Raw genomic sequence first — 12,584 nt, 5'->3', positions numbered from 1 at the left:
AGCTATCACAGGAGGGAGAAGAGAAGCAGAGGTTGTGCTTTGCAAAGAAGAATTGGCTTACAACTCTTGCAGAGGCTCATCTTATCTCTCTTTACACATGTACATTTACATCTGTGATATTACACAGGTGCTGTTGATAGGAAAAGCAGTCAAAGTAGATGGTGCACAAGGGGACAATTCCTCTTTCTTACCATTGGGTGACAAAGTCCAAAAAAATAATAATCAATGAGGGCTACAACTTTAAAACAGAGTTTTAATGCGCAAAGCAGAGCAAAAATCTCAGTTCGCACAGAAGTGCTATACAAACCTAAGCCTGGTGGGGCAGTGTAACAGGACCGCCATTTTGTTTCTTCAGTGGTAGTCCTTCCTGGCTTGGGCAAAGTCCCACACACCCAGAAAAAGAAAAAAATGAAAGAGAAGGAGATTTGGCAGGATATTATCTTAATGCCCAATTCCCTTTAATTTTGCGACCTGAATTTGTGAGTATGTGACTGAATCCCATAGGTAATATAATAATAACCTGGAAGTGTCCCTAATTCGTTCTCTGAACATCCATCTCTGAGAAATAGAAAGGGTCCCTCCAGAACGTGTCATTGGCACAACAGTGCATTAGTGGTGAATTTGTTTTTGACTGCCCATGCATCCTTCTGCTTTACTAATTGTTCTGTGATGTTTCCCCAGTCTTACCACATTATTACCATATGGAGGGACACAACTGCCCCTGCACCTCTTTTCAGTATGTGAGCCAAGGAGTGCAAAAGCACTGGGATCATCCACATTTGTCACCAGACTGCTGTCTTGTGGGTTAGATGTGCAACCCATAAGGGAGTCTGCCGATTCTTGGCAGTACGAAGAAGAACGACATCAAAACACCAAGTTGGGGGAGAGAGGTTTTCTGTCAAAGCAGTTGCCCCAATTGTACCACTGATAACCCAGTCTGGCACAGCTGAGTCTCTCAGGCCATAGCCCAGGGGTAGGGAATTGGAGGAATGCTGTTGACATATTATATCTTGATTTATTAAAATAAATTTTATTAAGGTTTATAATGAAAAATTTAATATATTTTCTCTATTTTAAAACTACCTAATAATTTTATCTAGATACAATAAAAACATGCAAAGTGGTAGGGTGTGTGTGTGGAGAAACGGAGGAGAAAGAAAGAAAGAAAGAAAGAAAGAAAGAAAGAAAGAAAGAAAGAAATTAAAAGAGAAAGATAGAAAATTAAGATTCAGAAAGTAAAGAACTTCCAATTCTTCATCTGTCTGCTATATAAAAACAATATTCACTTCATCCCACCCAATATCACACCCACCAAACATACTATATCTTTTAATTAATAAATTATTGATATTTTATTAGTTTTTTCAATTATAAAGTAATATAGTGGACCCGTGGCTCCCGAACGCCTTGGGTGCTGAATGTTCTGTTCCTGAACAAACGAAAACCGGAAGTTATTGTTCCGGTTCTTTGGAATGTTCTTTGGAAGTCGAATGCCCAGCACGGCTTCCGCAGCTTCTGATTGGCAACTCCAGGTTCCAGGATTTAACTCATGCATTCGGGCATGGAGCTGTGGAAGAAAAAAGATAATGTCTCATAGGAAGATGTGGAATTGGGACCAGGGAGCAGAAACCTGGTAACTAGCTAATAGGGACACTCTAGCTGTATGGACACCTCAGCTGATTCCTTCATCCTCTTTCCTTGTAGGGAAGGTGCTGTAGCCATTTGATCATTTTAGGTGCTCTTTCTGTACAAGGAAAGTTGGCTTAAAAGAACCAGCAACCCTTTCCCCATTGATTCACAGGCAGGGTTGGCACCACTGCTGAAGCCCACACAGGAGTAGGAGGCCCATTGTAAGACCTTGTCGGTTCTGCTGCTGGCTTTTCACCTGCACTCTGCAAGTGGGTGAGTAGCAAAAGGAGCAAGGAGAAGAAAGACAACCTCCATTGCACACCTCCGCCACGCTCATTCTGGGAGGTAGTGCTGACTGGATCCAGAGCGAGAGGCAAGCAAATGAGCAGCAGGACCAATGGTGCAGAAGAGGTAGGCCCATTCAGGAAGGGGAGCACATAGAGAGCGTGTTGCTCAAGCCTCCCTTCCCCAGAAAACACCCTAGAGCCCACACAGCTTACACTGCTGAGAGAAACTAACGTAACAAACGCTACAGCCCGGGACCAGGATATATTGAGAGATGCACTTCCCATCTGAAGCTGTTTGTGCTTGATCAGATCAATGGCCTCACCTCTGCTTTCTGATCTACCTCAGTCAGATGCCTGATTGAGGTAAAGGAGGCGGGTCTTTTATATTCAAGTAGCCTGACTGTGGAATGCACTGCTGGACAGATCTCCCTGGATCCATCACCAGTTGCTTCTATCAGGGCTATTTGGATTCACCTGTTCCATTAGACATACTACTCTTGATCAGGTGATGGCGGATGCAATTGAAGATTTTTAAAATACAGTATATATTTTTATCTGCCTTTTTTTTATTATGCCGTTTGGCTGTTTTTACATATGTTGTTTAATGCAATGTTCCTTAAATTAATCTAATTTGTGTTCCATTTTTAGAAAGAGAAGGAAGGAAGGAAGGAAGGAAGGAAGGAAGGAAGGAAGGAAGGAACAGAGAGAGAGAGAGAGAGAGAGAGAGAGAGAGAGAGAGAGAGAGAGAAAGAAAGAAAGAAAGAAAGAAAGAAAGAAAGAAAGAAAGAAAGAAAGAGAAACTTCACCATTATTTACCCCAAATTGAGAAATAATAGGTCATAAGATGACAACTACTCTTACCAGATTTGTGTAGATAGATAATCTTGTCCGCTGGCAAATCCAGGGATTTGGCGACAGCCTTGTATATGTCTATTATGTCAGCTTCTGGTTCTGGTTCCCTAGCTTCAGACCCCAAAAAGATGTCACATTAAGAATTGGGATGAGGAAAGAGAGGGGGAAGGAACAGACATATTTTGGGTTGGGGGCACATAGTTAAAGAGGTATAAGATAAAGCCTTATTTGCTGCTATCATGATTGAGTGAAAGATTAATAAATATTTAACAAACTTAGAGAGAATCTAGTGAGCTTCATAACATGCAACTTTCTGAACAAAGCTCACAGAAAGCCATTTAGGTTATTTATCCTGCAATGTTAATCTGTTATAACCTTGGTTTGAGTACACAAAACCTGCATAATCCTGAAACCAATCATTCATTGTTGTGAGTAGTATTACTATGACCTACCATAAATGAATGGATACTGGAAAAATTCCTAGGGTAAAAGAGTATGCCTTTATGCAGAAAACATGTCTGACAAAATGTAATGGTATCTACCATAATCCCAGTTTCAGGGACCTGTTTTTATAAGTAGTCTTTCATGTTTTAATTCTATCAATGCTTAATTGTTTTTAATGATTGCTTTTTCTATGTTTTTTCCTTATTTTTAATTTGTAAGCCACCTTGAGTCTCTGTCAGGGAAAAATGTGAGGGTATAATTAATTAATTAAAGCATGGGATTCGCCACCAAAAGGATAGTAAAGGGACCCCTGATCATTAGGTCCAGTTGCAGATGACTCTGGGGTTGCGGTGCTCATCTCACTTTATTGGCCAAGGGCACCGGCATACAGCTTCCGGGTCATGTGACCAGCATGACTAAGCCACTTCTGGTGAACCAGAGCAGCACACAGAAATGCTGTTTACCTTCCCGCTGCAGCTGTAACTATTTATCTACTTGCACCTTGTGCTCTCAAACTGCTAGGTTGGCAGGATCTGGGACCGAATAATGGGAGCTCATCCCGTCACAGGGATTCAAACCACCAACCTTCTGATCAGCAAGCCCTAGGCTCTGTGGTTTAACCCACAGCACCACCCGCGTCCACCAAAAGGATGGACAGCTTTAAAAGGGGAACATGGACAGCCTTAAAAGGGGAACAGGCCAATAGAAAGTACCATTTAACCTACCATAACAATGCAGACACAATGTATAATAGCACATGAATCTGTTCTAAAATATCTAGCTGTGCTGGCTGAATATATCTTTCAAATGCTAACTGTACCACAGCACTAAAATATAAAGGGTTGCTCACAACCTTGAAATCCAGGTGATGCAGACAGTGTGGAGCAGACATATTTCTGAAAACAGGTCAGATGCATTTTAATTCATAAAATCTTCAATGGCATATAGTTTATGAATGGCTTCTGCTTGTGCATGAAGCCAATTCATATAATGTATTATGCTGCTGAATATTCAGAATTTGAGAAAAGTGATCTAAAGAAAAATAACCACTGTATTTTTATATTTTTAGTTGGCAGGTATACATGACACATCCAATAGCACACACTCCTTGCAAACACACACACACCAGTGCACTCCCCCCCATCCCCAATGCCACATACTATAAAGATGAAGGGCCTTCATTATTGTTGTGTCAACGAAAACCATGTGATAACGGCTGTAATCTGCTTTCATGAAATATAAGGTGCTCTCCCCTAGATGTGAAAAAGAACCACAAAAAATATCCTTTAAGGGTGCATATATCGCTTTTCCCTGTACAGTTGCTAGATCTGATAGGTATGTAGCCTTTTGACTAAATAGAAACCTTATGAGTTAAATCTAATCCCCAATTAATGCAGACCCTTTGGCACAATTAAAGCTTATGAGGGAGTCTTAAAGCTCGAAAACTGAAATATAAAAAGAACTTACTCATTTCAATTCCCAACAAGTTATTTTATATGTTCATTTTAACCATATGAACACCTATTTATTTATTCATAAAAATGGTATATTACAATTTTATAAAGCAAATAGCAAAACAGTTTACAACATTTTTCTAATATGTAGTTAGACTCACTGAACACACTGCACTCAAGTATATGCATGTTTACACCAAATAAGTCCTATGCCCAAGTGAAAAACAAGTAAGGACATTTGTATGTTGCCCAGCTAACTCTTCCAAAACAAAGGAGAAAAGTACCAGAAAGGGGCGGGTGTACAGGAACCCTCTAAACAATGAAAAATGTACAAGATGTTATTTAAAAGTAGGCAAAACAAGACTGCATGCAAGATGAATAATATACATGAATAACTGGGATCTCCTTGACTACGTTGTTTCATGCTTCAGAAGAACAAAATGGCAGAGCCTCATTTGATTTTTCAAAACTGTGTTGAACTATGTTCATTTTAAATAGTGTAATACAATAAATAACCCTACCCATTTGAATGTCCAGAGGCAGCCATTTCAAGCATGGGCCTCAAGAAGGGCATTCAAGATGTCTAGCTGTGCTGGATGCCTCTCCTACCTTATATCCTTTGGAGTAGCTATGAGCAGCTCCCTCTATGAGCAGCTCCCTCTTTGGCCACCCACTGACCCGGAAGAAATCCACGGACTCATTTCTAATCTTAAAATTGGAAAAGCCCCCGGTCCCGACCTAGTCCCGGCGGAAGCTATAAAACTTCATGCAGACTGGTGGGCGAAAATCCTGACCGCTACTTACTAAGTGGGCCGAAGAGAACAACCTGATTGGGCCTGAACAGGCTGGTTTTAGACCGAATCAGTCAGCGGTTGACCAGGTCCTAGTTTTATACCACCTTGCCCGGAAATATTCCTCCCCAAATAGTGGCCAACTTTATGCGGCCTTTATTGATTTAAAGGCCACTTTTGATAGCATCCCCAGAGGATTACTTTGGGGGAAATTAGCCCAATGGGAAATAGACAAAAGACTTCTGTGGCTAATAACTAAATTGCATGGCGGATCGGCTGCTAGGGTGAGAATCACTCCGACCGGCGACCTCTCAAATCCAGTACCTATCAATAGAGGTGTTCGTCAAGGATGTATCCTTGCTCCGACCCTTTTTAATCTATTTATAAGTGATATGAGGACGTCTCTGATAGAGTCTCAAGAAACGATCCACGCCCCCCGTCTTGCCCAATATCGTTGCCCCCTTCTACTCTATGCAGACGACGCAGTGATCCTATCCTTCTCAAGAGTCGGCCTCAGGAGGGCATTAAAAATCTTCGATGTTTACTGCAAATCAAATTTTCTTACAATTAACCATGGTAAGTCCAAAGTTCTAATTTTCACCAAGAGTCGAAAAACCTATAATTGGAGAATAGACGGAAAAGCTATTGACCAAGTCTTTAAATTTCAGTACTTGGGAGTCTTTCTCCAACACAACATGGGCTGGAAGGTCCATATTGCATATGTATTAAACAGAGCTAAAGCCCTTTCCTATGCGTTATTGCGTTTTTTCTTTTCAGATGGGGCTTTCCATATTCCATCAGTGTTAAAAGTTTTCAAGGCAAAGGTGATTGCAACAATAGCATATGCAATCCCATTATGGGGCTCCTTTGTTAACCTAACCCATTTGGAGGTAATCCAAAACCAGCTTTTAAGAAGGTTGCTAAAATTACCCAGGTGTGTAAGCAATACTGCTATACGACTGGGACTAAATGTTACATCTCTAGAAACCACATTATGGAAATGCATCCTCTGTTACTGGTTGGCATTATGTCATAAACGTCCAAATCTCCACTTGATACAGTGTCTCTGGAGAGATGACTTCCCTAGCCCCTGGGCAAAAATAATACATGGGAAACTTGTGTCCCTAGGACTATCTCCATCTGTACTATTAAAATTGGATTTAATTTCTGCCAAAAGAATTATAACTCACAAATTAGAGGAGATGGATTTACAATTTAATATTGCGACAGGTGGTGGCACCTGTTCGCCGATAAACCTTGGCTTAACACCACCAACGAAACTTCCATCTGACTTAACTACCTTATCTGTGGTGACGCACAGGTATGCCTTTATAAAGGCTAGATTCAATGTTTTCCCATCAAACGTGTTGGGTAACAGAAGAAGAAGAAGAAGAGTTTGGATTTGATATCCCGCCTTTCACTCCCCTTCAGGAGTCTCAAAGCGGCTAACAATCTCCTTTCCCTTCCTCCCCCACAACAAACACTCTGTGAGGTGAGTGGGGCTGAGAGACTTCAGAGAAGTGTGACTGGCCCAAGGTCACCCAGCAGCTGCATGTGGAGGAGCGGAGACGCGAACCCGGTTCCCCAGATTACGTGACTACCGCTCTTAACCACTACACCACACTGGCTCTCAACAGACTCTCCAACGGTCAGATCTCACTCCTCTGTGACTGTAAATTGGATAAATTCTGATGTATTGTTTCGATATGGCCAATGGCTGCAATAAATCTAATCTAATCTAATCTTTGGAGTAGGACAGTCCCATGAAGAACTGATTCTACCACCACCGCTACCCCCCCACCCCCCACCCCTTGTATATGGGCAACGACTTCATCATGCCATGTTTGGTTTGTTTTAGTTTTTAAATGTTTTATCACTTTTTGCAGCATCCTCAAAATGTTACTGGAATCAAAATGCTGACAAGCCATATCCCCTCCCCTCACTGAATCCACATTTATCACTTCTCAGAGGAATCCAAAGTTGAAAAAGTCTCTTGCCAACAACCTATCTGTGATCATCTCAAGGACCGAGTTGCAATATTAAGCCCCCATTAGGAAGCCCTAACTGGTGGGGAGAGAGGTAGAGAGAGCAGAGGTGGTTTGAGAACAGATTGGTTTCCCATGGAGGTGGGTAAAATATTATAAATTCCCTCCAGCCTAAGGGAGGAATGAGCCACTTGAAGTTACCTTTTTTATATATTCCAGGCTTCTCACCCGGAATCAATCGATTCACCACCACTTTGCATTCATTATCTCTGGCAAGGGAAAAAAAAATATAAGATCAGAAAAGTGTCTGCAACAGGAAACATCCTCCCACCCCATCCATGCCTGAACCAACTGAAATTCTGGTGTGGGGAAGTCTTGTGAGTCTATGTAGGGAAATCCTTGCCAATCCAATGCCCTCCCAATGTTCCAGACTAAACATCACCAGCCCCAGCCGGTATGGCTGCATGATACAGAAACTAATAAGAACATGACTGGACTGGTTGGGGTTGATAGGGACTGTAGTCCAAAACATCTAGAGCAGCCTTTCTCAACCTTGGGTCTCCAGGTGTTTTTGCCCTACAACTCCCAACCTCCCTGACCACTGGTCCTGTGAGCTAGGGATCATGGGAGTTGTAGGCCAAAAACATCTGGGGACCCAAGGTTGAAAACCACTGATGTAGAGGGCACCAGGTGTTTCTTGACTATGAAGCTCTGAAATGGTTCCACAGCAAATGGAATGCTCTTGAGTGTTCTTGCTACTTTTGGGCTAAGTTCTTGGGAGTTGGGTGTCTGGTAGAGCATGAGAGTCCAGAGCACTTACATTTCAAGTGATGAGTCAATAAGTCCAATCCAATGTGGGAAATTGCTGGGCAGGACCTCGGAGAACTTTCCTTTGGCATGTTTGCGCAGAGTTCTCTCAGAATCAGGCATGCTGATGACTTCTGAGGCCTTATTATGTCAGGCTGGTCTGATAGCTCTTGAGAAGGTGTCGAGCCAACAGATAGTGTACTGTACATTATCTAAAGGCCTGTTGCCCTATTCTGCATCTGCTTGCTCTTCCAGGAAGGAGGTGAGAAGGACAGCCTAGAAAGTGTGTGTTCTGAGCCTGACAACTCCAGCAACATCACATCCTCTGACCTGGAGGGTTATGGGTGGGGTGTCTCCAACTCTCCAGGTATTGATCCCTTGCCCAACATGATGGGCAACACAAGTAGCTGCCTGGGGAATAGAGTTCTGGAAACTGTGATGGCTAATGGGGAACCCCACACAGAAAACATTTTGCCATCAAAATGTAAAGAGAAGGATTCAGGGGTGGGAGGAAGGTGCATGAACATATCTTCTTTCATAATATTCTGTCCCTACAAACTTGCAGAATTGCAGCTGTCAAGACTCTAGAATTTTAGTGATTACCCCACTTCGAAAAGTGTATTCATGAATCTTGAAGCACAAAGAAAGGTAGTGATCAAAGTAATCCAAGAGAACTTACTGATAAGCCTCTGCTACAGAAACAATTTCTCCATTGTTTTCAGGTTCCACTGTAACAAGATGTCTGTAGTAATGCGTTAGTTCACCTCTCTCTAGCACCACTGCAATGAGAGTCCATCTTCCAGCCAACTAGAGAAAGAAGTTGGTATAGTGGTGTGTTTTTTTCAGAAATGCATGCTGGGAAATGATCATCTTTCCACTCGCATCACTCCAGGCAGCAATCCCCACTCTGTCCCCCCCCCCTTCCTTAAGGCACCTCGACTAGTGTAAGATACCTTAGCTTGGAAGAATCAGAGGATACAAACAGAACTCTCTCACATAGCTTATGACCTTCTTGGATCCTCTGTGCAAAGGGAAAATGGCGTCACTGATGTGGTAGCGGCCTGTTTTAGGATTTATGTATTTTTCAGCCATGGCAATAAAGGGAATTTTTACAGCTCTCCAACCAGAGGTAGGTAAGGGCCATGTTATGTGCTGTGTGTCACTAATCCACTATTCTCTCTCTCTCTCCCTCTCCCTCTCCCTCTCTCTCTCTCTCTCTCTATCACACAGTTTACATTTACTGGAAATGTGGTCTTTTTCTCTTCCCAGAAAAAATATGTGAAAAGTGTAAAACTGTGTTTCTACTCTTCTGCATCACAGCACTTTTACCCTTCACATTATAGATAGGTTTTGCTTTGTTTCAGTTGTGTGTTATTTGAAAAGCAATAAAGATTACTGTGCAATGATGTGGAGGAAGATGCCATGTAGAAGCATCTCCTTCTGACATCATGGTGTGGTTGCTTAGCAGAGAGAAGAGAAGAGAAGAGAAGAGAAGAGAAGAGAAGAGAAGAGAAGAGAAGAGAAGAGAAATGAAATGCTGCTTTAGTCTGAGATCACAAATCAGCCACAAGAGGCACATGAATGTAGCAAGTACTGCAGAATTACTCTTAAGTAAGGAAGTAGTTTTTGCTTTGTATTGTGGAGACTGGAGACAGTGTTTGGTGGGATGGGGCTTCATTATGAACATTATGAAATAATCACAAAATTTTAAAGGAAAAATAAAGGGCAGTGATTGGTAGCAGCAATACAGAAATTAATTTGTCTATTTAAAATCTGTAACAGTTTCACAATTAAGAGATCTTTGGCACAACAAAAAAACTCTCTTGGGGAGACAGATCTGGCCCGCAGGCTGCAAGACCCCTGACATAAAGACAGTAAGAGCTGGAAGTAAAATTCATACAAGTTCAAATCTATACTCAAAATCCAAACCTGGGAGTTTGTGATTTACAGTGACCAAGCAAATAAGAGACCATATCCCAGAATGTCCCATATCCCATATGTCAAAGATCTCCAGATGGTGCTATTTAATGCTCCCTTGTGTTAAAGGATTGTTGGAATATTTACCTGATCCGATCAGAGATGTGCAAAGGAAAAGTGCCAAAATTCTGACATGCTTTTTCCATACAAAAGGTGGCAAACACATACCATCACCCCTTGAAGTGTTTAAAACTAAACCCCTAGCAGAGTTATTATATGGGGCTCAGATTTGGACAGGCCCTCACTTTGGATCTAGAGAAGCTGTTCAATCTAAGATCCTAAGGCAACTTTTTTCTGTTCCATTCTTTGTTCCAAATGCATCATTGCACTTAGAATTACAGATTTGGTGTAGGACATTTATTTATTGGCTTTGCCTAAATTTAAACCCCACTGGTCTACTACACTTTGTATCACAAGATTGTCATGAGAGCGCTGGGACTAAAATTGTCAACCAAAAGCTTTACTTTTCTGGTTTATCACCAGAACAGTTATTAACACTGGGCTTCAGTAAAGCAAATAATTTAATATAATATCGAGCGACTGAATAATTTGGCCACAATAAGGACATTTTATCCATGGTATGATTATTTCCCACCTTGACATTTTGGCACCCTATTTTGCAAAATTTAACAATTCCAAAATACAGACATGCTTTCACTTTCGCAAGATTGAATATCCTGTCTATGACTGTACTTGAGGGTCGATTTCAAAAAATTCCTCTGGAAAAATGGTTATGTCCAGGTGGAGATGGCAGTATTGAGTCAGTGGCTCATGTACTTGCACTCTATTTATAATGATTTGAGGAGTGAGGTTATTATTCCTCTATTATTGTCTATGCCTGGTCACTTAACCATTGCAACTGTGTCCTTTCTTTTAGGTGATCAAGATGACAGCAAAAACTGCAAGGTTCTTAGCGGGGGCAATTAGAATAAGATCTATTATTTGATTATTGATGTAAACCTCCAAAATGTATTTTTTATAGTTAAGTTTTTACCTCTTTCTTCAGTACATTTTATTTTATTGCTATGACTAGTGGCTGATGCAATAAAGATTCTGATTCTACCTGATCATTCCCCTACTTTCAGGCAAGCAGCCAAAGGCAGGTGGGCATTGTGCCCCAAAATTCAAGGCCCCCAAATGGCAGTGCCAAATTATTGCCTCCCTGTTGACTTGACTCCTTGAACTGTTGCAGTAAAAGGAGAAATTGAACACTTATCTTGTTGCCACAGTCCTGCAAAACTGGCATTTGTAAGGCACAAGAGCTGTTACCTTTTGAACATCAAGGTCTGTCTGAATGTCGATGCTGTCTGAAGCTTGAAGCAAGTATAAGGAAGTCAACACCAAACTTAACAGCACACCTGTCATCCTTGCCATGGGCTCGCCTTTGCACCAGATTTCTTTCTTCCTTCCTTCCTTTCTTTCATGATGGCTCTTTATAACCTTCAAAGTTTATCTAAGCATATCCACCTCTTTGAAGCTAATTATCCACAGGGAAACAAGATAACCAGGTTATTTTCAGAAGAAATGGTTTCATCAGTACCCATATTCAGAAAGCTCTAGCACACCATGCACATCACAGCTTGTCCCACTGGAAATCTCAAGAGTCAGTCTGTGCCTGGAGCCCACTCCATGAATGGAGGGAATATTGCCAACTTTCAGTGTGTGGGGGTAAAAATGCTCAGAACTCTGAAGTGGAGTGGGCTTACCTTTAACAATGAGGTGGCCAAGGATTCTCAGCACACCCTCTTTTTAACAGAAGAAAGCATTGGTACAAATGCAAGTGGTGCCTAGCTTGCCATCAGCAACATGGAACTATTATGATTTGTTTTATATCTTTATTTTGCCATTTACATGCTTATTTATAATAGGGTTAGATGTAGGGGATGAGTGGTGTCAGCTTAAGTGCAGGGCTGGCGGGCCCATGGGCCTTGCTGAGGCAGTCACCTCAGGCAGCAAGCTGGGGACAGTAGAGAGGGCTGGCGGGTCTGAGGAACCTCAATCGCTGCCTGCCCACTGAGACGCTTCCCTCCTCTTCTGCCCCAGGGAGCACACTGCTCACACCACCTTCTCTTCTCCAGCCTCATTTTTTCTCCCCTGCCTTCAGCACACCGGGGTTTCCCCAGGCCGCCTCCAGTCACTTCATGTGGAGGAGGAGGAGGATGTGGGTGCCATTTTCCATTTTGCCTCAGGCAGCAAAATGTCATCTGTCATCCCTGCTTAGGTGGGTATTTAGGTAGGTAGAGTATGCAGGTTGTTGTTGTTTCTAAGGTATCTTGCTAGAGACAATTTTCACAATGTTAAAAATGCAAGTAGAATTTAGTTTGCATCTATGAATATTCTGGGATGAGGGCCTGGAGC

At 42.0% G+C, this 12,584-nt stretch overlaps 1 protein-coding gene across 2 annotated transcripts; it reads right to left on the bottom strand.

Annotated features, from left to right (window-relative positions):
- Window positions 1-1,523: 1,523 nt before the first annotated feature.
- On the bottom strand, window positions 1,524-11,644 carry LOC309523979 (epididymal secretory protein 4-like). 2 transcript variants are annotated; one of them, XM_082208300.1, is made up of 6 exons: window positions 11,496-11,644; window positions 8,929-9,056; window positions 7,644-7,711; window positions 4,373-4,465; window positions 2,778-2,879; window positions 1,524-1,567 (listed from the first exon to the last, which is right to left on the bottom strand). In XM_082208300.1, the coding sequence occupies exons 1-6, from the start codon at window positions 11,598-11,600 to the stop codon at window positions 1,548-1,550; spliced, it is 516 nt and encodes a 171-aa protein (XP_082064426.1). In that variant the 5' UTR covers window positions 11,601-11,644; the 3' UTR covers window positions 1,524-1,547. The 2 variants fall into 2 exon arrangements, with proteins under 2 accessions (XP_082064426.1, XP_082064427.1); XM_082208301.1 differs by lacking the exon at window positions 2,778-2,879.
- Window positions 11,645-12,584: the final 940 nt, after the last annotated feature.

The sequence above is a fragment of the Podarcis vaucheri genome (assembly GCF_965113315.1).
Source record: "Podarcis vaucheri genome assembly, chromosome: Z".
Classification (NCBI taxonomy): domain Eukaryota; kingdom Metazoa; phylum Chordata; class Lepidosauria; order Squamata; family Lacertidae; genus Podarcis; species Podarcis vaucheri.
Note: the sequence above shows the minus strand (reverse complement) of the source record. Positions and strands in the feature narration are given on the sequence as shown.